The 27,637-nt window shown below is 48.1% G+C and overlaps 1 protein-coding gene across 2 annotated transcripts in view; it reads left to right on the top strand.

Moving 5' to 3' along the window:
* The window catches only part of npc1l1 (NPC1-like 1), a 72,736-nt gene extending 45,871 nt beyond the window's left edge, over positions 1–26,865 (top strand). For both annotated transcript variants that reach the window (XM_063057177.1, XM_063057176.1), the window contains exons 13-19: positions 132–261; positions 3,317–3,372; positions 7,004–7,154; positions 12,561–12,792; positions 15,633–15,746; positions 19,113–19,275; positions 22,827–26,865. In XM_063057177.1, the coding sequence (XP_062913247.1) occupies positions 132–261; positions 3,317–3,372; positions 7,004–7,154; positions 12,561–12,792; positions 15,633–15,746; positions 19,113–19,275; positions 22,827–23,080 (1,100 nt within the window). In that variant the 3' untranslated portion in view covers positions 23,081–26,865. The remainder of the gene's footprint in view (positions 1–131; positions 262–3,316; positions 3,373–7,003; positions 7,155–12,560; positions 12,793–15,632; positions 15,747–19,112; positions 19,276–22,826) is intronic.
* The last annotated feature ends 772 nt before the right edge of the window (positions 26,866–27,637 follow it).

The following is a 27,637-nucleotide window of genomic DNA, read 5'->3' as shown; positions in this document are numbered from 1 at the left end:
ATCAGGGAGCCACTATTAATATGTGGGAGACTCCCGGAACTTCCAGGAGAGGTGGGATCTCTGCCATGTACAGCTTTCCCCTGTGACGTGGGGCTGCCAAGTGACTCTTGCTTCTGCTTTCTGGTCTTCAGATAAACTGTCATGTGTGAAGAAATGCCTCCCGCCGAACCTCAGTGGCATTGTCAGACCAACCACTGGGAAGTTTAACAAGTTCCTACCCTACTTTCTGAATGATACCCCCACGCTGGAGTGCTCCAAGGGGTAAGTAGCCCTCAGCGGCGAGGACACCACCGAACATGGGCTGGGCTGTGCCTGCAGCCTCGTGAACAATCAACACAGGACAGTATAGCACTGGCACAGGCCCTTCGGCCCGCAAAGTCTCTGCTAACCGTGATGCTACTGGTCTGCACACAGCTCAGAGCATTATGGGATTCAGCCTCCTTTCCATTAACTCTGCCCACGTTTTCAAGGCAGTCAGCACAATCACGTGAGGAACATTAGATTAAAAATTAATTCTGTGTTTTTCCCTGACTCAGCCAAGGGTATCTGCATATGTATTCAGAAAAAAGGGAGACACTGCACCCGGGGTAAAACACACGAACACCTCTTTGTTGGAGTTATAGAAGCAGAAATGGCGGTTAATGAAATAGCAGTACAGAAAACAAACTAATATTTATCCTCAACATGAGCAAATCTGCAGATGCTGGAAATCCAAGCAATTTATACAAAATGCTGGAACTCTGCAGGCCAGGCTGCAGCAATGGAAAAGAGTAGACAGCTGACGTTTCGGGGTGAGACCCTTCCCGCACTGAACGGGCTGATCTGCAGAATGCCAGAGGGAACCACAAATCCAAAACCTTCCCTGCAGCCTTCTCTCTCTCTTTCTCTCACCCTCTCGACACTCTCACTTTCTCGACATACCTTTTTTTAGATTAGATTAGATTATGAGGACACGCAGTCCTCTTTTATTGTCATTTAGTAATGCATGCGTTAAGAAATGATACAATATTCCTCCGGTGTGATATCACAAAATACAGGACAGACCAAGACTGAAAAAACTGACAAAACCACATAATTATAACATATAATTACAACAGTGCAACAATACCATAACTTGATGAAGAACAGTCCATGGCACAGTAAAAAGTTCAAAGTATCTCGAAAGTCCCACATCTCACACAGACGGGAGAAGGAAGAAAACTCTCCCTGCCATGCCCGACCACAGTCCGACTCTGAGTCATCCGAAAACTTCGAGCCTCCGATCAGCCCTCCGACACCGAGTACCGAGCACCATCGCTATCCAAACGATTCGACCTCAATCTCGGTCGCCAGCAGCAGGCAAAGCCGGGGATTTTGGGGCCTACCCTCCGGAAGATTCTCGATCGCCCAGTAACAGTGGCAGTGAACCGGCGTTTCAGAAATTTCTCCAGATGTTCCTCTGCTCTCACGTCTGTCTCCATCAAATCAGAATTGTCCACGGCCCCTATTTAACGGATACGATATCATTTTCACCGGACAACTGTCCCTATCTTCTCCAACTCTTAGCACAGGTACTGGCCGTGACCAAGCCTAAGGGAAAATCTCTCCCCTTGCACAAAAAAAGTGCTCCTTTTTCTACCCTTGAAGACCCATCCCCTCAAGACTCAAAGATAACTTTTACCCCAGGATTTTCCCGTAATAAGATGCCATTCGGTACCTATATCTACATAATGACTTCACCTTCCCTCGACTTACGTGCGCTAAGTCCTGAAGAAGGAATTCAGTTCGAAACATCGACTGTTTATTAATTTCCATAGATGCTGCCTGACCTGCTGAGTTCCTCCAGCATTTTGTGTGTGTTATTCTGGATTTCCAGCACACGGACAGGTACATGACTGGTAGGGGCTACAGTCCTAGAGCAGGTCGATGGGAGTAGGTAGCTTAAATGGTTTGGCACGGACTAGATGGGCCAAAGGACCTATTTCTGTGCTGTACTTTTCTATGACTTTATGATCTGAGTGAACAGTGGGCAAGGCAAGTTTTTCACTTGTCGTGCACACTGTCACAGTATCGATCGCTGGGGCTAAGAATTTCACGAGTCAGTATACTAAAGTGCCTATTTAAACACTCTTAAATGTTGCGATTTTACTCAGTGGCCTCTTTATTAGGTACACCTGTACACCTGCTCGTTAATGCAAATATCTAATCAGCCAATCACATGGCAGCAACTCAATGCATAAAAGCATGCGGACATGGTCAAGAGGTTCAGTTGCTGTTCAGACCAAACATCAGAATGGGACAGAAATGTGATCTAAGTGACTTTGACTATGGAATGATTGTTGGTGCCAGATGGGGTGGTTTGAGTATCTCAGAAACTGCTGAGCTCCTGGGATTTTCATCCACAACAGTGCCTAGATTTTACAGAGAGTGGTGCAAAAAGACAAAAAAAAAATCCAGTGAGAGCGATGTCGGAGGAGAATGGCCAGACTGGTTCATGTTGACAGATGTGCTGGAGGCAGCCCAAAGGTGTTGCCATAAGACTGCAAGAGTTAGGAACAGAATTAGGCCATTTGGCCTATCAAATATGCTGCACCATTAAACCATCGTGTTCCCTTTCAACCCCATTCTCCTGCCCTGTTCCTGTAACCTTTGACACCCTGACTAATCAAGAACCTATCGAACTCCACTTTAAATATACCCAATGACTTGGCCTCCACCGCTGTCCGTGGCAATAACTTCCACAGATTCACCACCCTCTGGCTAAAGAAATTCCTCCTTATCTCTGTTCTAAAGGGACGTCCTTGTGTCCTCTGTTCCTAGACTCCTCCCCCACCATAGGAATCATTCTCTCTACAACCTCTAGTCAGGCCTTTCAATATTCAATAGGTTTCATTCTTCTAAACTGCAGTGAGTACAGGCCCAGAACCTTATTTCTGATGTCAACATAGCACGCCCACAACATTCTAATCATTACTAACCCGTATGATTTGGAACATGGGGGGAAACTGTAGCACCCAGAGGAAACCCCCGCAGTCACAGGGAGAACGTACAAACTCCAGCATCGGGAATTGAACCTGGGAATTGAATATGACAGGGACTTTTGTTAAAGTGTTGACAGTTATGAAACCAAAGACCATAAGATATTGGAGCATAATTTATATGTACTTTGATAATAAAAATACTTTGAACTTTGAACTTTTGTGTAGGCAGCAGAGATTAATTGACCATCTAATTACTAATTTATTTGGGAGCAGCACAACACTGTGGGCTGAAGGGCCTGTTCCTGTGCTGTACAGATCTCAGTTCTGTCTTCTATTTGTTACGTTTTATTTTTCAGAGGTTTGGGAGCCTATGGGAACGCTGTGAGGAGAGGCGAAGGAGGGGAAATTTTGGGTAAGTGTGGAGTGTAGTCTCATGGGGGAATGCTTTTGTGTCCTTGCGGTAAATCACACACACAGAGTGCAGTAGATAATAATCATAAGAGATTCTGCAGATGTTAGAAATGCAGAGAAACACAGACACACACACACACACCCCACACACAGACACACATACCACACACACACACACACACACACACACACACCACCACAGACACCCCCCCACACACACACACCACACACACACACACACAGACACACCACACACCACACACACACACACACAGACACACCACACACACAGACACACACACACACACACACACACACACACACCCCACACACAGACACACACACCGACACACACACCACACACACACACACAGACACACATACCACACACACACACACACACACACACACACCACACACACACACAGACACACAATGGTGGAGGAAATGTGCGTGCCACAGTTACTCAGCAGTTAGCACGATGCCAGCAAAGCTCCCAGCGTTGGACGTCGGAATTCAGTTCCCGCATCCTCTGTCAGCAAGTTTGCATCTTCCTTCCCGTGTGTGCTCGGGTTTTACCCCGGCTGCTCCGGTTTCATCGTACAGACCAAAGACGTACCGGAAAACTACCGATTGGTAGTTTAATCCTAGTCAACCCCATGATTAGGCTAGGATTAAAGGGGGGATTGCTGGGTGTTGTGACTCAAAGGGCCAGAAGGACCAGTTCCATGCTGAATCTCTAAATAATAAATAAATAGGAACACATAATTCAGCAGGTGAAGTAGCATCTACAGAGAAGAATAAACAGTCCACGTTTTGGGCCTTCATCAGGAGTCATTTTGAATACAGCAGATACCTCAGCCCTAGAAAGAATGCGTATCATCACACCCATTCAGACTGAACAGTGTCAACCCACCACCACAATGAGATCAGACCCACACACTCAGATCAGACACACACACTCAGATCAGACACACACACACAGATCAGACACGCACACTCAGATCAGACACACACAATCAGATCAGACACACACTCACAGATCAGACACACACACTCAGATCAGACACACACACACAGATCAGACACACACACTCAGATCAGACACACACACACAGATCAGACACACACACTCAGATCAGACACACACAATCAGATCAGACACACACTCACAGATCAGACCCACACACTCAGATCAGACACACACAATCAGATCAGACACACACTCACAGATCAGACCCACACACTCAGATCAGACACACACAATCAGATCAGACACACACAATCAGATCAGACACACACGCTCAGATCAGACACACACAATCGGATCAGACACACTCAGATCAGACACACACAATCAGATCAGACCCACACACAATCAGATCAGACCCACACACTCAGATCAGACACACACACTCAGATCAGACACACACACACTCACAGATCAGACCCACACACTCAGATCAGACACACACAATCAGATCAGACCCACACAATCGGATCAGACACACTCAGATCAGACACACAGAATCAGATCAGACACGATCTTAGATTTCAAGAAACTTCAGCTGTTCTGTTCAACATAAGGGATGCCTCAGGGATATTGTAACTCTTAAATGTATAGATAGATTATTTCAGTGGCGACTGCCTGTGCTCGACGCTGTTCAACGTGGGGTGGCTGATTTGTGGGCAACAGCTACACCGTCCTTGACAGATCAGGGTCAGGGTTTAGTGACGTGGAGTACAAGACGACCGGGGACCCTTCACTCCTGTCGCCTTCCTCCGTCTTCACCGCCACTGAGATGTGTCATCACCTTCCACCAGCTCCAGCATTGTAGTCTTGTTTGGATCGCTCTTTGCCTGGATCCTCTCCCTTGACCTTACTGCCACGGGTGATCCCAGCAGGAGCTAAACACCAGGCAGAATCGCTCTTCGCCAGGATTCTTCTGATCTCAAGAACTCAGAAGCCTCTTCACTGTGACAAGGTGACAAGCTTCATGGAAGAACTCTTAGATACAAGCATGAGAGGCACAAGGTTTCTCATGTGGATAAGAAGAAAACCAAAATCCCATCTCACTCGATGTTCCCGTTCCAGCTCGTAATCCTGTGATTGCTAAGTATCCGAACATCAACCCAGCTCCTGTTGAATGGGGCAGACCGTGTTAAATATTCATAGTTTCACACTGTTACGGTGCAGGCAAACACCCACCCTGAGAGAGTGCGTCTCCCACCGGAGCAGTCGTTCTCCCAGATTCCACCCTGGCGGGGTCACCTAAGCGTGGCGTGGTAACGTAACGTTATTACGACACCAGTAATTGTGATCTGGGTTCAATTCCCGCTGCTGCCTGTAGGGAGTTTGTACGTTCTCTCCGTGACCGCGCGGATTTCCTCTGGGTGCTCTGGTTTCCTCCCACATTCCAAGGAGTACGGGTCGGTAAGTTGTGGGCGTGCTACGTTGGCGCCAGAAGCATGGCGGTACTTGCGGGCTGCCCCCAGCGCATCCTCGCACTGTGTTGGTTGTTGACGCAAATGCCGTCTCTTGTGTCTCCGTTCCACCGCCCCACTGCAAAGTCTTTTTGTGGGACTCCGACTTGGAAGCAGTTTTCCTCGCTTTTCCCCCAGTGGTTCTGTGTGACCCTCTCTCTGTGCCCCTCTATTCGTCTCGGGCTCTTACACAGGGTCCCCAGGCAATTCCTTTCCTCCAGAGTTCCACTAACATTGTTTGTTGTTCACCAGGGCTTCATTAGACTTGCCTCTATTCTTCTAAATTCCTATATGGACCGAAGCTCCAACTCTTTATTCCTTTCCATAGATGCTGCCTGACCTGCTGAGTTCCTCCAGTGTTGTTTATTATTTGTTATTTATTGAGATACAGCATGGAATAGGGCCTTCTGGCCCTTCGAGCCGTGCTGCCCAGCAGTCCCCCGATTTAACCCTATTCTAATCACGGGACAATTTACAATGACCGATGGGTATGTCTTTGGACTGTGGGTGGAAACCGGAGCATCCGGAGGAAACCCACGCGGTCACGGAGAGACGGAGAGACAGCGGCCGGAACTGAACCCGGGTCACTGGCGCTGTAAAGTGTACGCCACTGTGCCATAGTGTTGCTCTGGATTTCCAGCATCTGCAGAATCTCTTGTTGCTTATCCAGTTCAATCAAGATACAAGTTTATTTGTTGTGAAATGCATCGTTTGCATTAACAACCAACGCAATCTAAGGATGTGCTGGGGGCTGCCCGCAAGTGGCGTCCCCCGCCCTTTCGAGCGCCCACATTACATGCCCGCTACGACAATCCCCTCCTCCCTTTACAGTCTGCTCACTCCAGGCTCTGTCTTGGCCACCTTAACTATCTACCCCAGCTGCCTGCTCTCTACACGGTCAGTCCCGACGCAGGCTCTGGACCTGAAACATCGACAGTTTGGCCTACCACCACCACAGATGTTCGTTGGCCTGCAGGTTCCCCGTTGCTCCAGATTCCCTCATCTGCAATACCTCCTATCTCCTCTTTTTCGCCACCTACAGTTCTCCGATCTCCTTCCCTTAACACTCCCTCATGGTAAACCAGAGTCCCTTTGGCCTTGTTAATTGCTCCTCGGCGTGCTAATCTCACTCTTGTGTTGTTAACCAGCCTCCAGATTCATGGCGTATCACACACCTTTGAAAAACTCCCTGGAATACACCGCGGCGCTGAAGGCAGCTCGAGTGATCGCCGACAGTATCACAGAAACCATGAGAAAGGTTCCGGGGACAGACCCAAGCTTCGAAGTCTTCCCCTACTCGTACGTTTATGTATACTTTTGAAGATGACAGCTGATTAATCAATTGGGTATTTGGTCTCTTTTTAACAACTTGCATTCCTTAATTCCACACTCAGCCCAGGGCTGGGGGATGGGGGCCGTTCTACCTTCATGTATGTGAAGAACAGGGTACCTGGAGGGAGGGTAGGTAGGATCAATCAGGGTTAAAGGAGGAAACATGCCTGGAGTCAGAGGAGGTAGGGGAAGTCCTTAATGAATACTTTGCTTCCGTCTTCACCAATGAGAGGGATCTTGGCAAATGTGAGGACAGCATTCTTGAGAGCAAATGAGGATGAGATTATTGTCAGAATTTCGATAGCAGGTTACACTCTTAGATATATTAAACCCAGATTCTATGAATCAAAATCAGGTTTATTATCACTGACATATGTCATGAAATTTGTTATTTTATGTGGCAGTACAGTTATTGTAATGTGCCCTGTCGAATGACATCATCATTATGTGCCCTGTCATATGAAATCATCATTATGTGCCATGTGGTATGATTGGCCGATCCTGGTCCTCGCTCCATGACCATGATTGCTCTTGACAAATTTTCCTAAGGAAGCGGTTTGCCATTGCCTTCTTCTGGGCAGTGTCTTTACAAGATGAGAGACCCCAGCCATTATCAATACTCTTCACAGATTGTCTGCCTGGCATCAGTGGTCACATAACCAGGACTTGTGATCTGCACTGGCTGCTCATACGACCATCCACCACCTGCACACCTCTATCAATTCCCATACCAAACCATGATGAAACCAGTCAGGATACTGGTTGGGTTGAGCTGCTCCCTGATCTTGGAAATCTACTTGCAAACGTCCATCACCATGTGAGGAGACATTGTCAGTGATCAAACGCATAGACCTATTTCCTATTTATGAGCCGATGTGGGCGGAGTTCCAGACCACAAAGCACAAAGTTCACCACAATCAGCGACAAGACTTCCTCCCTACATCACGATCGAGTTTCTGAAATGAGGTCCAGTCAGCTGATTGAAAAGCATATGGAGGACACACCACAATCAACAGCGCACTGACGATGACTTCCCGCATGGTGATGAAAACTGCGAAGTTCAGAGAACAACTCAACCCAACCATCAACCGCCAGTGATACACATCTTCCAAAGTATTTCCGGTCAGGATACGTTCAAAAGTGGATATTTCTCAGAGTGTTGAGTAACATGCAAGAATGATTTCTCCTCGGAGGGTCACAATTTTTTGGGACTTTCTTCCTGATTAGGCAGCGGGAGTAGACACTTTGAATATTTTTAAGGTGGGCAGATGCGAGGGGCTGAGAGTTACTGAGGGTAAACACCAAGGTGGAGCTGAAGTTACCTCAGATCAGGCATGACTTTATCACATGGGTGACCAGGATTGGATGGGGGTAGGTGTCAGGAGCCAAACCCTCCTCATTAATTTGCTTTTGTGCTAGAGAGAAGCAGTGAATCAAGTTAAGTCAAGTTGAGCTTATTATAGAACATAGCACATTACAGGCCCTGCGGCACATGATGTTGTGCTGACCCTCAAACCCTGCCTCCCATATAACCCCCCACCTTAAATTCCTCCATATACCTGTCTAGTAGTCTCTTAAACTTCACTAGTGTATCTGCCTCCACCACTGACTCAGGCAGTGCATACCACGCACCAACCACTCTCTGAGTAAAAAACCTTCCTCTAATATCCCCCTTGAACTTCCCACCCCTTACCTTAAAGCCATGTCCTCTTGTATTGAGCAGTGGTGCCCTGGGGAAGAGGCGCTGGCTATCCACTCTATCTATTCCTCTTATTATCTTGTACACCTCTATCATGTCTCCTCTCATCCTCCTTCTCTCCAAAGAGTAAAGCCCTAGCTCCCTTAATCTCTGATCATAATCCATACTCTCTAAACCAGGCAGCATCCTGGTAAATCTCCTCTGTACCCTTTCCAATGCTTCCACATCCTTCCTATAGTGAGGCGACCAGAACTGGACACAGTACTCCAATTGTGGCCTAACCAGAGTTTTATAGAGCTGCATCATTACATCGCTACTCTTAAACTCTGTCCCTTGACTTATGAAAGCTAACACCCCATAAGCTTTCTTAACTACCCTATCTACCTGTGAGGCAACTTTCAGGGATCTGTGGACATGTACCCCCAGATCCCTCTGCTCCTCCACACTACCAAGTATCCTGCCATTTACTTTGTACTCTGCCTTGGAGTTTGTTCTTCCAAAGTGTACCACCTCACACTTCTCCGGGTTGAACTCCATCTGCCACTTCTCAGCCCACTTCTGCATCCTATCAATGTCTCTCTGCAATCTTTGACAATCCTCTACACGATCTACAACACCACCAACCTTTGTGTCGTCTGCAAACTTGCCAACCCACCCTTCTACCCCCACATCCAGGTCGTTAATAAAAATCATGAAGAGTAGAGGTCCCAGAACAGATCCTTGTGGGACACCACACCCTCCAATCTGATTGTACTCCCTCCACCACCACCCTCTGCTTTCTGCAGGCAAGCCAATTCTAAATCCATCTGGCCAAACTTCCCTGGATCCCATGCCTTCTGACTTTCTGAATAAGCCTACCGTGTGGAACCTTGTCAAATGCCTTACTAAAATCCATGTAGTTCATGTGCACGAGGTAGGGACATAAAGAAAACCCCGTTTGCAGCAGCATCCCGCACCTGGAGAGAGTGGACGTGGAGAGGAAGTTTCCAGTAGTGGGGGAGTCTAGGATCAGAAGGCACAGCCTCAGAGTACGAGGACATCCCCTCAGAACAGAGATCCATCACCCTCTGACTCATTTCTTTAGTGTGGGAGTGATGAATCTCTGGACTTCATTGCTACAGATGGCCAAGTCACCAGAGAGCACAGCCTCTGACGTGAAGAACGTCCCTTTAGAACAGAGATGAGAAGGAATTTCTTTAGCCAGAGGGTGGTGAATCTGTGGAATTCATCGCTACTGACAGCTGTGGAGGCCAAGTCATTGGGTATATTTGGTGGAGGTTGATGTGTTCTTGATTAGTCAGGGAGTCAAAAGTTACGGGGAGAAGGCAGGACAATAGGAGTGGGAGGAATAATAAATCAGCCATGTTGGAACAGCAGAGTAGAGTCAATGGGCTGAATGGCCTAATTCTGCTCCTATGTCTTGTGGTCATTAAACAGTATTTAACATGGAAGGCAAAGGTTACAGGGTAAAGACATGAGATGGAGTTGAGAGGGATAATTTTACTCGTGTCTTATGGTTTTATGATATAGACGCAGAGAACACTTTGGAGCGAAGGAGGATAGGAGGCAACTTGATAGAGATGTGCAAAGTGAGAAGAAGCTTAGATTGAGTGGATACCCATTCTCCCAGGTGGAAATGACTAATACTAAGGGGAACAATTTTAAGGTGATTGGAGGAAACTATAGGGGGGATATCAGAGATAATACTTTTACACAGAGTGTGGGTGTGTGGAACGGGCTGCCGGGGATGGTGGTAGTCGCAGATACCATAGGGCAAATGGATGCTAGAAAAACGGAGGGCTATGTGAGAGGGAAGAGTTAGATTGATCTTAGAGGAGGTTAAAAGGTCGTTACAACAAGGTGGGCTGAAGGGCCTGTACTGTGCTGTAACGTTCTGTGTTCTAACATAAGTTATACAAGACAGTGAAGAAAATGATGTTGCAAATCAAGATATCAGTCCCAGTAAGCCACAGAGACAAGTCTCCAGTGGTGCAAGAGGTGGTCTGTAGTGTTCTGTTGCTGAGGGACAGATAATCTGGGGGTAGATGAGGAGAGAGTGCGTGTGCTGGTACCTAGAACAATATGGTCTCTACTAAGCTTGTTGGATCTGGATCATCTCAGTATAAGGGATCTCCCATAACCAGGAGGAGGTGAAGATGAAGTTCTTCTTTGATCAGTCTGTGGAAGTCTCTGCTTGACTATAGAAGAACATAGTACAGCACAGTACAGGCCCTTCGGCCCACAATGTTGTGCCGACCCTTAAACCCTGCCTCCCATAATAGAACATAGAATGGTACTATCAGTCTTATTTTGCCCCCATTTGCACAAGACGTACAAGTGGAGAAAGCCCTCGCTGTTCTCAGCCTGGCCCCCAGAAGACAGGCTGGTTAATTCAGCTGAACCAGAGCCCAGTCCCATGATTTAACAGGGAAGGTCTATAACCAGAGTTGGCATCCGTTTGGGGGAGGGGGGGGCGGTTAGAGGTGCTGGTGCGTACTGCGAAAGGGGGTGGGGAACAAGCTATGGGAATGTACGGATTGTGGAATTACAAACTGCATGGAAAGGGCACTGCAGAAAAATCCAAAATTCAGCCAGGCTGTTAGTGGAAGTTTATGTCTGTAAGGTGTGTGCATGCTTGTGTGACTGTGTGTCTGGAAGAGAGAGACTGAGCGTGTGGTTAGGGTTGTATGTATTACTGTGCATGGGTGGGATTGTACGTGAGGGTGGGACTGAGCACAGGTGGGTGGGATTGTGTGCGAGTGCGTTTGTATGGGTCGGTGGGGATTGTGCCGTTCGGTGGGATCGTGCGGAGTGGGTTTGTGTACGGGTGGGATTGTGTGCAGGTGGGTTTGTGTGGGTCGGTGGAGATTGTGCATGGGTGGGTTTGTGCAGTTCAGTGGGATTGTGCAGCTGGGTGGGATTGTGTGTGGGTAGGTTTGTGCGGCTGGGTGGGATTGCGCAGAGTGGGTTTGTGTATGGGTGGGATTGCGCAGAGTGGGTTTGTGTATGGGTGGGATTGTGCGTGGGTGGGTTTGTGTGGGTCGGTGGGGATTGTGCGCGAGTGGGTTTGTGTGGGTCAGTGGGGATTGTGCGCGGGTGGGTTTGTGTGGGTCAGTGGGGATTGTGCGCAGGTGGGTTTGTGTGGGTCGGTGGGGATTGTGCGCGAGTGGGTTTGTGTGGGTCGGTGGGGATTGTGCGCGAGTGGGTTTGTGTGGGTCGGTGGGGATTGTGCGCGAGTGGGTTTGTGTGGGTCGGTGGGGATTGTGCGCGGGTGGGTTTGTGTGGGTCGGTGGGGATTGTGCGCGGGTGGGTTTGTGTGGGTCGGTGGGGATTGTGCGCGGGTGGGTTTGTGTGGGTCGGTGGGGATTGTGCGCGAGTGGGTTTGTGTGGGTCGGTGGGGATTGTGCGCGGGTGGGTTTGTGTGGGTCGGTGGGGATTGTGCGCGGGTGGGTTTGTGTGGGTCGGTGGGGATTGTGCGCGGGTGGGTTTGTGTGGGTCGGTGGGGATTGTGCGTGGGTGGGTTTGTGTGGGTCGGTGGGGATTGTGCGTGGGTGGGTTTGTGTGGGTCGGTGGGGATTGTGCGTGGGTGGGTTTGTGAGCATGGGTGTGTCCACGTGCTTGCCTGAGTTCACTGGGCCCATTTACTGAGTTTCCTCATTCTCCCGGGATCACAGAATTACCTACGTGTACTACGAACAGTATCTGACCGTAGTCAGTGAAGGGGTTTTCAATGTCGGTATCTGCCTGATCCCGACGTTCGTGGTGTGCTGCATTCTGTTGGGAATGGACATCCGGTCGGGCTTCCTGAACCTCATCACTATAGTCATGATCATCGTGGACACGGTTGGAGCGATGACCCTGTGGAATATCGACTTCAATGCCGTCTCTCTCATCAACTTGGTTACGGTAAGCATTGACGTTCTTTCAGAAGATCAACTCGTGGGCAGGACTCTGCACTGAATGACAGAGAGTAGCTGAGCAGTGAACTTCCTCCGTTGGAGTGTGACAGGATGAGAGGTGATCATACAGAGATGGCCACCTTATTAGATACAGAACTCCCTGTGCACCTGAAACCCCCTTTTACTGGGAGTCTCTGTAAACGTGGCTGTTTCGCCCCTCACTAACAGCCACTGGATTCCGCGGCGAGAACCCACCTTCCTCCAGCTTCCTACGTCTAGGGAGTACAGTATATGACTCCAGTCCCGTCAAATCGGTGAGGTTGGAATCTCTCATCCACCCAGACCCTGGATTGTGTGAATGCTGTATGATTTACTGCCCCTGCAATAGCCCATTAGCATGAAAAATAGATTGCATGCTGCAGACAATTATAAATAAGTATATTTATGAACGTTATCTTAACCAAAGAGTGAGTAAAGAAAGGAAAGAAAAAAGCAAGAAGGGTCCATTATAATTAAACAGTCAAATGTGCACAGGCTAGAGCTCAAATCTTCTAAAAGCCATATTCACCGATCCTTGGCGTCTCCGCGCCTTGGTACCATCGATTCGCGTTTCCCACTGGATCAAATTCTATGACCGGTTCCCTCCAGCGTCTTCTCTCTTCACCTCCCGCCGTACAAAGAGCAAGACTAACCTTAGTGTCCCTGACAAAACCTCTCTGCCTTAACGTTCTCTAGAACCTTCTCCCAGTTCCACAATCCTTATTGGATGACACACGTTCCTCAGCATCCCCCTTATCTTCAGTGATCACCCGGACGGGCTGAAAGCAGAACAGACTGCTCTGACAGAACTGCTGAAATGCAATACCCACAGCACAGCAGTGAAAATGTGAACATGTGGAAATCCCAGGAGAACAGCAGTCTCTGAGATGCTCAAACCGCCCCTGTCTGGCACCAACAACACTGGACAACAAATCTCTTCGGAAGTGTTGCTTCCTCAGGAACACACAAAGTTCTGGAGGAACTCAGCAGGCCAGGCAGCATCTATGGAAAAGAGTAAACAGTCGATGTTTCGGGCCGAGACCCTTCACCAGGACTGGGAAAAAAAGATGAGAAGTTAGGGCAAGAAGGTGGGGGTTGGAGGAAGGAAGACAAGGTGGCAGGTGATAGGAGGGCTGGAGAAGGGGGAATCTGATAGGAGAGGGTAGATGACCATGAAATATTATGTCTTGTTTTTGCTTCCTCAGAAGTTTGCTTTCTTTATGATAGACCGCTTGAAGCTGAACATGAATATAGTTTCAGACTACTTGAAGCATGTAGGAATTTGGAGAAACAGAAAGTAACTTTTATTGAAAATAATGCGTTTAATTGCATGACGGTGCTGATGCTTTGCGATAGTTCAACTAAGCTAAAGATGTTTTGCTGATGATTTTCATTTGTACTCAGTGTCTGAGGCTTCTTGCTTAAGTGCCCAACAGTAATCAGCCGGCATTGATGGATTCCAGTTGCCCTGATACCATTTCTCCATGACTGCGATGTCCTGGTGAAACCCTTCACCATGCTCATTGCTGACGTGCCAGGATTTGCAGGGAAGAAGTCTAAATGGGAATGCAGAAAATAACTCTGGTTTTGGATGCTTGAAGCATGTTGTCAACCAGCTGCACACAGTTTGATGCTCTGTAGTTGCAAAGAAAATTTTAAACAACATCCTTGAATACCTTCCATGTGCTTTTCTCTGGTCCCACCAGACGTTCTTCAAAATTCCTGTCATTGGTGACCTGTTTGATTTGCCGACCTTCTTGGCATCAGTTCTTCTGACTTGAATTATTGAATTGAAATAACAAATATAGGCAATTTCCAAAAAATGGTGCATGATAGAGAAATTTCATGGTGACTTTCATGATCAGCAGCCCAAAATCCATAAAGATACATCCAAAAGTATGCAGGAAGCAAAATCTTAGTTGTCCAACGTAATCATTTCATGGTCAACGTCACTTAGATCGGAGTTCTTCCCCATTCTGAACAACAACTGAACCTCTTGACCATGTCTGCGTGCTTTTACGCATTGAGTTGCTGCCACATGATTGGCTGATTAGCTTTTTGCATTAGCGTACAGGTATAACTAATAAAGTGGCCAGAGTGTATATCAGTCACTTGACGAGGGGACCAAAGTTCAAAGAAAATACATCAATGTATGTATGGTACACGTCACCAAACATTACCTTGAGATATGAAATGTTGCTTCTCCTGAATTTTGTGTTATTTATTGCATGAAATTACAAAGGTATCTTGAACTTCTTCCATTCCCCATTCTGGCTCCCCTCTGACCCCTTCTCTTCTCCTCACCTGCTCATCGTCTTCCTCTGGTTCCCCTCTGCCTTCCCTTTCTCCCATGGTCCACTGTCCTCTCCTATCAGATTCCTTATTCTTCATACCTTTACCTTTTTCACCTATCCTCCCCCCCCCCACCCGCCCACCTTCTCCCTCACGTGGCCTCGCATCACTGCCAGTTTGTACTACTTCCCCTCACCCCCCCCACCTTCTTCCTCCTTCCTTCCCAGTCCCGATGAAGGGTCTCAGCCTGAAAAATCGACTCTTTGTTCCCCTTCATAGATGCTCCTGATCTGCTGAGATCCTCCAGCATTTTGTGTGTGTTGCTGTGGGAACACAGTGTGTGTTGCGATGTGTGTGAGAATGGAGGAATATGGATATTGTGTGGACAGAAAGGATTGGTTCAACACAGCTTCGTGGGCCAAAGGGCCTGTTGCTGTGTTGTTCTATAATATGGGTTGAAAGTCCTCCCCGTTTCCTCCCAGGCCCGACACTTAACTTCTCTTCTTTGTCCGTCAGGCCGTGGGCATGTCTGTGGAGTTTGTCTCTCACCTCACGCGCACGTTTGCTGTCAGCACCAAGGAGAGTAAAGTGGAACGAGCGAAGGAAGCGACCGCAAACATGGGCAGTGCGGTATGTCGTGGGATGGAGTGGTTGGGGCTGGCCTGGGAGGCGGTGGGGGCGTATAGAATATCATGGGCAGTGCGGTACGTCAAGTGGGATGGAGTGGTTGGGGCTGGCCTGGGAGGCGGTGGGGGGGTGGGGGCGTATGGAGTATCGTGAACAGTTTTGGGCCCCATATCTTAGAAAGGATGCGCTGAAACTGGAGAGGGTTCAAAGAGGTTCACAAAAATGATTGCAGGATTGAATGGCTTGCAGAGTGTTTGATGGCTCTGGGCCTGTATTCACTAGAATTCTGAAGATTGAGGGGGGAAACCCGATTGAAGCCTATCGAACGGAATGGTGAAAAGCCACAATAGAGTGGATGTGGAGAGGATGTTTCCGATGTTAGGAGAGTCTAAGACCAGAGGACGCAGCCTCAGAAGAGAGGGATGTCCTGATGGAATGGAGATGAGGAGGAATTTCTTTAGCCAGAGAGTGGTGAATCTGTGGAATTCATTGCCACAGGCAGCTGTGGAAGCCAAGTCTTTACGTATATTTAAGGCAGAGATTGATAGATTCTTGACAGATCAAAGTATGAAGGGATACTGGGAGAAGGCAGGAGAGCGGGGCTGATAGGAAAACCAGATCAGTCTTGATGAAATGGAGAAATCCTGATGGGCCAGATGGCCTAATTCTGCTCCTATATCTTATGGTCTTATGGTATGTGACAAGGAGGCCTCAGATTGGCTCTGCTCACTGTGTTTGTATATAAGGTACGACTAACACAGATTGAGTCCGTAAAAGGCCCTTTGGCCCAGCAAGTCCACGCCAACTGTAAACCATCCAATTAGACCGACTGCACCGTACTGTTCTCCCCACATATCCCATCAACCTTACCACTCCCCCGCACACTGGGAGCAATTAACGGTGCCCAATTATGCTGCCAATTTGCACATCATTAAAGATAAACATTTTAAGATTAATTTATTTGTCACATGTACATTGAAACATTGAAGAACAGTTGTAGGGTGGTGGTGGGGGCCATGTTTCTGGCACCAATATGGCACACACACACAACTTACCAAGGCATTAGTCTTTGGGGTGGGGGAGGCAGCTGGAGCACCCTGAGGAAACCCACACGGTCACAGGGACAACTCCTTACAGACAAGAGGCGGGAATCGAACTCCAATCAGCGATCGCTGGTACGGTATAGCGATTGTACTATCTGCTGCGCGACAGCGCCGCCTTTCTTTGGGATGTGGGAGGTAACGGGAGCACCCAGGGGAAGCCCACACGGTCGCGGGGAGAACGTGACACCCCACAAACTGAGTCCCTGACTCGCGGGAACTCCCAGCCACCTCTTCTGTACACTTCAATCATAACGTGCAGCGTTGTATAACGTAGACAATCACAGTCTCATGAGCGTGATTGTCCTTGGCAAATTTTTCTACAGAACTGGTTTGCCATTGCCTTCTTCTGGGCGGTGACTTTACAAGACGGGTGATCCCAGCCATTATCAATACTCTTCAGAGATTGTCTGCCTGGTGTCAGTGGTCACATAACCAGGACTTGTGATCTGCACCGGCTGCTCGTACGACCATCCACCACCTGCTCCCATGGCTTCACATGACCCTGATCGGGGGGCTAAGCAGGTGCTACACCTTGCCCGAGGGTGACCTGCAGGCCAGCGGAGGGAAGGAGCACCTCACACCTCATTTGGTGGAGGCGTCTCTGCCCCGTCACCCTACCTCTGTACACTAAAGAGGGGCACGTCCCACGGTAGAACATCATTTACCTGTTGCCTGGTCTCCTGTTACAATGAGATGGACGCTTGACCTCACAATCTCAGATTCAGATTCATTTATTTATCACACGCACATTGAAACGTACAGTGAAATGCGTTAACAACTAACACAACCAAGGGATGTGCTGGGGGCAGCCCGCAAGTGTCCCCACACCTTCCGGCACCCACATAGCGTGCTCACCAGGTTCAGCAGGACAACACGGGCAACCATAGCAACGAAATAAAATCACAGCAAAACAAGACGGGTTGGTGGCACGGTAGTGTAGTGGTCAGCGCAACGCTTTACAGCGCCAGCGACCCCGGTTCGATTCCCGCCAGTGCCTGCAAGGAGTCTGCACGTTCTCCCCGTGACCGTGTGGGTTTCCTCCGGGTGCTCTGGTTTCCTCCCACAGTCCAAAGACGTACTGGTGGGTTAGGTTAATTGGTCGTTGTAAATTGTCCCGTGATTGCTGGGCGGTGCGACTCGAAGGGCCAGAAGAGCCTACTCTCTGCTGTATCTCAATAAATGAATAAAACCCCTTTTCTCCCTCCCACTCACTCACACACACACACAGACAGTGCTCCATAAATAAAACCCCTTCTCTCCCTCCCACCCACTCACACACGGACGGTGCTCTTTCTCGAGACTGGCCACATCCAGCCCTCAATGGACTCACAGACATCAGGCCTGTGATTCTCCAGTAGACTCAAGCACTTACAGACACAGGGCCTAGGCTACTGGGCCCCAACTTCCCACCTACGTCGTCGTGGCCCTTGAAGCTAATTGTAGGCCTACAGTGCATTTTCCTGGTAACTTTAACACCCGTCTGTATTCTGCTGTTGTTTTACCTCAGTGTGCTGATGCAATGAAACGATTTGCATGGGTAGCACGCAGAACAAAATCTCTCCTGCGCATCTCGGTACTTGTGACAACACACACACGAAAGTGCTGGTGGAACTCAGCAGGTCAGGCAGCATCTAGGGAGAGGAATGAACAGTCGATGTTTCAGGCTGAGACCCTTCATCAGAACGAGAAAGGAAGGGGGAAGAGTCAGAAGGCGGGAGGAGGGGAAGGAGGAAAGCGAGAAGGCGACAGGTGAGACCAGGTGAGGGGGAAAGTGGATGGCTTGGGGGGGGGGGGCGGTGGGAGGATGATGTAAGAAGCAGAAAGGTGATTGGTGGAAGGAGGAGGATTCTGATTGGAGAGGACAGTGGACCATAGGGGGAGGGGAACCGGAGGGATGAGATAGGCAGGTGAGAAGAGAGGGGGTAAGAGGGGAGCCAGAATGGGGAAATGGAAGAAGAGAGACCAGGAACTGCAAGAAATTACTGGAAGTTAGAGAAATCGATGTTCATGCAATGTTAGAGGCTACCCAGATGGAATATGAGGCGTTGCTCCTCCAACCTGTCTTTTTCCCCCTTCCTTTCTAGTCCTGATGAAAGGTCTCGGGCCGAAACATTAACTGTGTATTCCCCTCTATAGACGCTGCCCGACCTGCCGAGCTCCTCCAGCGTTTTGTGTGTGTTGCTCTGGATTGCCAGCGTCTGCAGAATCTCTTGTGTTTATCAGCCTATTCACCGGCGTACTTGCCTGTTTTCTGGTCTTTGCCCAGGTGTTTGCTGGCGTTGCCATGACCAACCTTCCCGGCATCATCGTGCTGTACTTTGCAAAGGCGCAGCTCATCCAGATCTTCTTCTTCCGTCTGAACCTTGTGATTACGCTGCTGGGTATGGCTCACGGCCTCATCTTCCTCCCCGTTCTCCTCAGCTACTTCGGTAAGTCCAAAGGCTTCGGACAGGGCCTTCGGTGAACTCGCATTGTTATCCTAAATGTGCCGCCAATGTCTCCGGTCGTAGACGTGGCGGCACGGCAGCGTAGCGGTTAATGCGACCCTGTTTCAATTCACGCTGCTGTAAGGAGCCCGTGACTGCGTATGTTTCCTCCCACATTCCGAAGACGTACGGGTTAGAGTTAGGGCTAGAAGTTGTGAGCATGCTCTGTTGGCCCTGGAAGCATGGTGACCCTTGTGGGCTGCCCCCAGCACATCCTTGGACCGTGCTGGTCATTGACCACACATTTCACTATATGCTTCGATGTCTCAATGTACATCTCACAGATCAAGTTAATCTGAGTCATTCGCCCTAGAACAACAGATCCAAAGTTTTCACCATTTCGTACCTTTCCCCCTCACTATTTCTAACCCCTGTGCACTGTGTACACAGTACATAGAATCAGGTAAGGCTTTTGCCTTGTGGAGTTTATTGTCATCTGACTGTACACATATACAACCAAACGAAACAACGTTCCTCCAGACCACGGTGCCCCCACAAAACATTTACCACACATAGTACATAAAACAAAATACTATCACAAATAAGTTAATAAAATATCATTCGAAGTGCATGTAGTATGCACCTCAGGTGGACAGTAAACAGCTCACTGTCCTGGTGACGAGACCTCTCTGGTGGCAGGGTTTTCATTAGTCTCACAGCCTGAGGGAAGAAGCTGGTACCCAGTCTGGCAGTCCTAGTCCTGATGCTCCTGTACCTCTTTCCTGACAATAGTGGGTCAAAGAGATTGTAGGATGGGTAGCGATCCTTGACAATGTGTCCGGCCCTGCGTACTGTGCAAAAATCTTATGCTCATATATATATATGTGGCTGGGGAGCCTAAAACTTTTGCACAGTACTGTAGTAATTTTATGTCGTGCATTGTACTGCTGCAAAAAAAAACAAATTTCATGACATGGAAACCATAGAAACTACAGCACAGAAACAGGCCCTTCGGCCCTTCTTGGCTGTGCCGAACCATTTTCTGTCTAGTCCCACTGACCTGCACACGGACCATATCCCTCCATACCCCTCCCATCCATGTATCTGTCCAATTTATTCTTAAATGTTAAAAAAGAACCCACATTTACCACCTCATCTGGCAGCTCATTCCATACTCCCACCACTCTCTGTGTGAAGAAGCCCCCACTAATGTTCCCTTTAAACTTTCCTCCCCTCACCCTTAACCCATGTCCTCTGGTTTTTTTCTCCCCTTGCCTCAGTGGAAAAAGCCTGCTTGCATTCACTCTGTCTATACCCATCATAATTTTATATACCTCTATCAAATCTCCCCTCATTCTTCTATGCTCCAGGGAACAAAGTCCTAACCTATTCAACCTTTCTCTGTAACTGAGTTTCTCAAGTCCCGGCAACATCCTTGTAAAACTTCTCTGCACTCTTTCAACCTAATTAATATCCTTCCTGTAATTTGGTGACCAAAACTGAACACAATACTCCAGATTCGGCCTCACCAATGCCTTATACAACCTCATCATAACATTCCAGCTCTTATACTCAATACTTTGATTAATAAAGGCCAATGTACCAAAAGCTCTCTTTACAACCCTATCTACCTGTGACACCACTTTTAGGAAATTTTGTATCTGTATTCCCAGATCCCTCTGTTCTATTGTACTCCTCAGTGCCTTACCATTAATCCTGTATGTTCTACCTTGGTTTGTCCTTCCAACGTGCAATACCTCACACTTGTCTGTATTAAACTCCATTTTGCCATTACGCTACATATGTGAGTGATGATAAACCTGATTCTGATATGGGTCTCTATTCTGGACTGAGAGTGGGAACAGGGCAGGGAGAGGGGAATCATGGTTGGGAAAAGAGGAAGGAGTGGGAAGCACCAGAGAGAGAGATTCTGTAACGATCGATAAACCAATTGTTTGGAATCAAATGAACATTCCTGGTGGCTCAGGGCTGGGTGTGTCTGCACCTCCGCCACCTCCTGTGCTGTTGGTACTCCTTCTCTGCCACCTGCCTTGTAAAGCCATTATCAATACTCTTCAGAGATCGTCTGCCTGGTGTCAGTAGTCACATAACCAGGACTTGTGATCTGCACCGGCTGCTCGTACGACCATCCACCACCTGCTCCCATGGATTCACATCACCCTGATCGGGGGCTGAGCAAGTGTTACACCTTGCCCGAGGGTGACCTGTAGGCTAGCGGAGGGAAGGAGTGTCTTACACCTTCTTTGGTAGAGACATATCTCCGCCCTCTACCCCTGAACAAATTTCTGTTGAATGTTGAAATCAAACCCTCATCCACCACTCCCTCTGGCGGCTCATTCCACACTCTCACCACTCTCTGAGTGAAGGCATTCTCCTCATGTTCCCTTACGTATTTCACGCATGATCTCTGGTTCCAGTCCCATCCAGCCTCAGCAGAAAAGCCTGCTTATGTTTACCCTATCTATACCCCTCACAGTCTAGTATACCTCTATCAAATCTCCTCTCACTTCAGGGAACAAAGTCGTAAACTATTCAACCTTTCCCTGTGATTCAGGTCCTCAAGTCGGGGCAGCATGCTTGTAAATTTTCTCTGCGCTCTTTCAATCTTGTTCCATGCCCAAGAGACGTTGGAGATGGAGAAGGGCAGGGTAAGGGATGTGATTATTACTGGGACCCAGTGACCAAAAGTTGACGCTGGTAGTGACCACCGACTTGCCATGGTTTGAGGTCGCAGTGAATGAGGAACCATTATAATCTACCCCATGGTGGTGGAAAGTGCTGGCCTATTCAGTCTTCAGTTATTTATTTAGCGAAGCACAGCGGAGTCGCCGTCTCGGCCCCTTCGAGCCAATCTGTTCCAGCAACCCCCCCCCCCCGCCCACCGACAACCCCAATTAACTCCAACCTAATCACAGGGCAATTTACCATGACCAATTAACCTTCCTGGTACCTCTTTGGACTGCGGGAGAAAACCCACACGTTCCACAGGGGAGGACATACGGGGGCCCCTTACTGAATGGCGACAGAATTGAACTTTGTGGAAGTGTTGTACTAACCGCTACACTCCTCCAAGAGAATCACAACCTTGTGGTAGGGTTTGGAGGCTTGCGTGGCTCAATAACCAGAGAGTTACGCGGGCTGGAGTCAGGGCTTCATGCTTTGGCTCTTGGTAGGGTCACCCATGCCAAACAGGTCAAAGGGTAGAGGCCAGACCAAGAGTGGTCCACTGGTCCTCCAGGTTTGGGGGTTCAGCTCAGGGCTAATAATACTGATTGATCCAAAAAAAACTTTGGAAATAGCAATGAAGAATCCTTCTACATCTGAGTGGCCCAGGACAGCCAGAGATTATGGACCTTCATTGCTGCCCTAAAAGCCAGCAAAGTAACAGCTACACTGCCAGGGTTCTCTAAAGGTCGTGTTGTAAATAAATCTGAATGAATGAAATCTGATCTTACAGGATGAAGGGCTGGTATCTGTACCCCATTGCTGTGAGTCTATTAGCCAGTTCATTAACAACTGTCATCCAAATACAGGCCCAAGTATCAACACTGCAGCGCTCCAGCAAGGACGAGCAGACAGTGAGACTCCGGCCCAGAACATAAACTGCATAGTCTTCGGGAACAACAGTCTCGTCGGGGATTGGAAACCCCCACCCACTGCGCAGTGCAATGGAACAGCTGAGCAGGAAGAACTCTCAACTCCAGGACACACAACCTCTCCTGAGGAAGATTGCACCCAGTCCAAAACGCAGACGAACTGTACAGGCCCCTTGGGCACTCCCTTGTGAAACCTCCTCGTGTCCTACCTCTCACACTGAGGAGCTGGGGATATGGTAACAGCTGGTCAGCCAACTCTGAAATTCATTGGGGTGAATTCTCCCATTGGGATCACATGGTTTACTGTTTAACCCCTCGGGAGATGCAGTGCCCACCCCTACTATAACCTGCTGGACTGAATCAATTGTGTATTCTGCTGCTCGGTTCCCAGTGACCTGCTTATGTTTCCAGTGTCTGCAGAATCCCTTGAGTTCCTGGAACACATTCACTCAACAGCAATTACCACACCTTTCCCCGTGGGACACTGTGAACTTTCCAACCCATCCCTCTGCAACGCGTGGAAGACCAGGGAGCAGAATTAAGCCATTTGGCCCATCATGTCTGCTCTACCGTTCCTGATGGCTGATTTATTAATCCTTCTCAACCCCATTCCCCTGTTGTTTCCCCGTAACCTTTGACACCCTGACTAATCAGATTCATTCGTTTATCACATGAAACAGAGAAATGTGTCATTTGTGTTAACGACAAATCTCAGGGTTGTATACTGTGTACATACTTTGATAATAAATGTACTTTGCATCTTTGAACCAACTGAACGATGTGCTGGGCACAGCCCGCAAGCGTCACCACACATTCCAGCACCCACAGTGTTCAGTAGGACAACGCAAGCCCCTTCCCTCCCACCCATTTACACACACGCGCGCGCGTACAAACCTATTAACCTCTGCTTTCAGTACACCCAATGACTTGGCCTCCAAAGTCCTCTGTGGCAATGAATTCCACAGATTCACCACCCTCTGCCTCTGTCTGTCTCTGTTCTAAAGTGACGTCCTTTTATTCTGAGGCTGTGTCCTCTAACCCTCAGCTCCCCCACTATAGGAGCTCTCCTCTCCACATCCATTCTATCTAAGCTTTCCAATATTCGATAGGTTTCGGTGAGAACCCCCCCCCACCCCCACCAGTCATGCAGATTTTTTAAAAAATCTAGGCCGCAAGTTGAGGGAAGCCCTCTGTTGGTCAGGGTCGATCATGGTGCTATGTCCTAATTGTCTATGGGATACGCAGGCCAGGGCAGTACAATATGGAGAGTGAGCTGTTGCCCATGTTGCAAGCTGATGAATCCAAAGGAACTGCAGAGACCAATACAGTTTGGGTACCTGCGGCGTTGCCAGTCAGCATTGAACTGAACGTAGGACTGCCTTAGGGACTCCAGCTCCAGATATCTCCTCTGGGTTAACTCCCAAAGGCTTCCCCATGAGTGGGTTTAGCAGCAAGGCAGCGGAGGTTTGAGATCAGAGTTTTCCTTCTCCGAGATGAGCTGCCAACCACGGCTGACGAGCCTCATCTGCCCGAAGCAACTGGTTTTAAGGCACCAGTAGCCTGCTTTTGCCCCTTGTTCTGCCCGTAGGAACAGTTCCACCGGGTTTAGTAGCTAAGCCACACGTGAAGGCCAGGAGCTGGACTTGGTTGTCAGAGGCTATTTGAGGCGCACGCCACTGGAATATTTAATAGGTACTGGGAGCTTATCCCCATTACCAGCCCCGGCTATAACACCTTAAGAACAAAACTGAGTTTGCTTTGTGCAGGGAACATAACAATCGATTTTTGCACAGCCCAGTCCCACATGGCAGTTAATGCCTAGTTCATATGTTTATTGGTGCGGGTTAAGTAATTAACTATCATGTCAGGGAGATCTCCACATTTATGTCAGTGCCTCCTATTGTTATTTATGCTCTCAGCTCGGTCTTTTGGTTTTAATTGTGCCTTGAGGTGCAGTGCTCCCTCCTTACTGTAGAGGGAGCTCCAGTTTGTGTTTTCTCCTTGGATACATGAGAGATGATGGAAACTGAAGCAACAACCAAAGTGCTGGAGAAACCCAGAGGGTCAGACAGCATCTGTGGAAGGAAATGGGTAGTCATTGTTTTGGGCTGACACCCTTTCCATGTCCAAATGAAGCATCGCCACCAGAAATACTGAATCCATTTCTCCCCTCAGAGCTGCTGAACTCCTGCAGCCAATTATAAACACAAGATTCTGCCCATATTGTAGCAGGCGACACTTGTGGGCTGCCCCCAGCATATTTCGGACCGTGTTGGCCGTTGTTGCAAACGACGCATTTCACCAGACATTTCGATGTACATGTGACAAATCAAGCTCGGCTTAAAAAATGCTAGAAACACCCAGCAGGTGGTGCACCACCCATGGAGAGGGAAGCAGTGAAAACGTTTCAGAATCAGGTTTAATATCACTGGCATATGTTGTGAAATTTGTTGTTTCACAGCATATTTCAGCTGGATGATCTTCTCGCATATGTCACCTGACCTGCCAAGTTTTTCCAGCACTTGCTGATTTTATTTCAGGTTTCCAGCATCTGCAGGTCTCTGAGATGTCCTCACTGCTCCTGGGGCTTTCCCCCCACTAATGAAACACTGCAGCAGTGTAATAAAGTGGCAATATTTTGTAACATAATGAAACACCAAAAAACGTTTTTTGTATTTATATATGCTAATATTTTCTCCACAGAGATAAATATCTACATAAATGCCCTATTGCACATCAGAATTCTAACATAAATAAAGTCCAGGGATTTAAAGTTTTTCTTGGTCCGTATTCAGAAGCGGAGTAGGTATAGGGATAGCTCCCCTGAACTTTCCTGATCATCCTCGGCATCTTAATTCCACCGACATCTCATTTTATCAATGTTTGACTCTTCCCCCCAGCCATTCAATTTAAGCCGCAACTGCTTGAAACAACTTTATTACTAGCCTTAATCCCAAAATTCACCCCCTCTCCATCCTGAGATTCCCTCAATAAAAGGAACTTCATCAACACTTCATTGGCGGGGGGGGGCGGGGGGTTTACCAGGATGCTGCCTGGATTAGAGGGAATGTGCTATAACGAGAGGCTGGACAAACTTGGGTTGTTTTCTCTGGAGCGCCAGAGGCTGAGGGGAGATCTGATAGAGGTTTATAAGATTATGAGAGGCATAGATAGATGACAATATCCTTTTCCAAGAGTTGAAATGTCTTAATATCAGAGAGCATGCATTTAAGGTGAGAGGAATTAATTACAGAGGAGATGTGAGAGAATTTTTTTTATATATACACAAAGTGGTGGGTGCCTGGGGTGGTGGTAAAGGCAAAAACATTAGAGACTTTTAAGAGACTCTTAGACTCACGTGATGGTGAGGGAAATAGAAGGATATGGACATTAACTAATGTCCTTGGATATTTCTGATCGTGTCCAAGATATCCTGAAGTGGGAGGGTGAAGAGCCAGAGGTCCTGGTACATATAGGTACCAATGACATAGGTAGGAAAAGGGATGAGGTCCTGAAAGAAGAATATAGGGAGCTAGGAAGGGAGTTGAGAAAAAGGACCGCAAAGGTAGTAATCTCGGGATTACTGCCTGTGCCACGCGACAGTGAGAGTAGGAATGCGATGAGGTGGAGGATAAATGCGTGGCTGAGGGATTGGAGCAGGGGGCAGGGATTCAAGTTTTTGGATCATTGGGACCTCTTTTGGCGCAGGTGTGACCTGTACAAAAAGGACGGGTTACACTTAAATCCTCGGGGGACCAATATCCTGGCAGGGAGATTAGCGGGGGCTACTGAGGTGACTTTAAACTAGAATGGTTGGGGGGGGGGAATCAAATTAAAGCGGCTAGGTGTGAGGAGGTTAGTTCACAACAGAGGGATGGGAACCAGTGCAGAGAGACAGAGGGGTGTAAAGTGAGCGTAGAAGCAAAAAGTACAAAGGGGAAAAGTAAAAGTGGCAGGCCGACAAATCCAGGGCAAGCATTAAAAAGGGCTAAGAGAGTTGTAAAAGAGTGCCTGAAGGCTTTATGTGTCAATGCAAGGAGCATTCGTAATAAGGTGGATGAATTGAAAGTGCAGATTGTTATTAATGATTATGATATAGTTGGGATCACAGAGACATGGCTCCAGGGTGACCAGGGATGGGAGCTCAACGTTCAGGGATATTCAATATTCAGGAGGGATAGACACGAAGGAAGGGGAGGTGGGGTGGCGTTGCTGGTTAAAAAAGAGATTAACGCAATAGAAAGGAAGGACATAAGCCGGGAAGATGTGGAATCGATATGGGTAGAGCTGCGTAACACTAAGGGGCAGAAGACGCTGGTGGGAGTTGTGTACAGGCCACCTAACAGTAGTAGTGAGGTCGGAGATGGTATTAAACAGGAAATTAGAAATGTGTGCAATAAAGGAACAGCAGTTATAATGGGTGACTTCAATCTACATGTAGACTGGGTGAACCAAATTGGTAAAGGTGCTGAGGAAGAGGATTTCTTGGAATGTATGCGGGATGGTTTTTTGAACCAACATGTCGAGGAACCGACTAGAGAGCAGGCTATTCTGGACTGGGTTTTGAGCAATGAGGAAGGGTTAATTAGCGATCTTGTCGTGAGAGGCCCCTTGGGTAAGAGTGACCATAATATGGTGGAATTCTTCATTAACATGGAGAGTGACGTAGTTAATTCAGAAACAAAGGTTCTGAACTTAAAGAGGGGTAACTTTGAAGGTATGAGACATGAATTAGCTAAGATAGACTG

Source organism: Mobula hypostoma, chromosome 8 (genome assembly GCF_963921235.1).
Source record: "Mobula hypostoma chromosome 8, sMobHyp1.1, whole genome shotgun sequence".
Taxonomy (NCBI): Eukaryota; Metazoa; Chordata; class Chondrichthyes; order Myliobatiformes; family Myliobatidae; genus Mobula; species Mobula hypostoma.
This window is presented reverse-complemented; position numbering and strand designations above follow the sequence as displayed.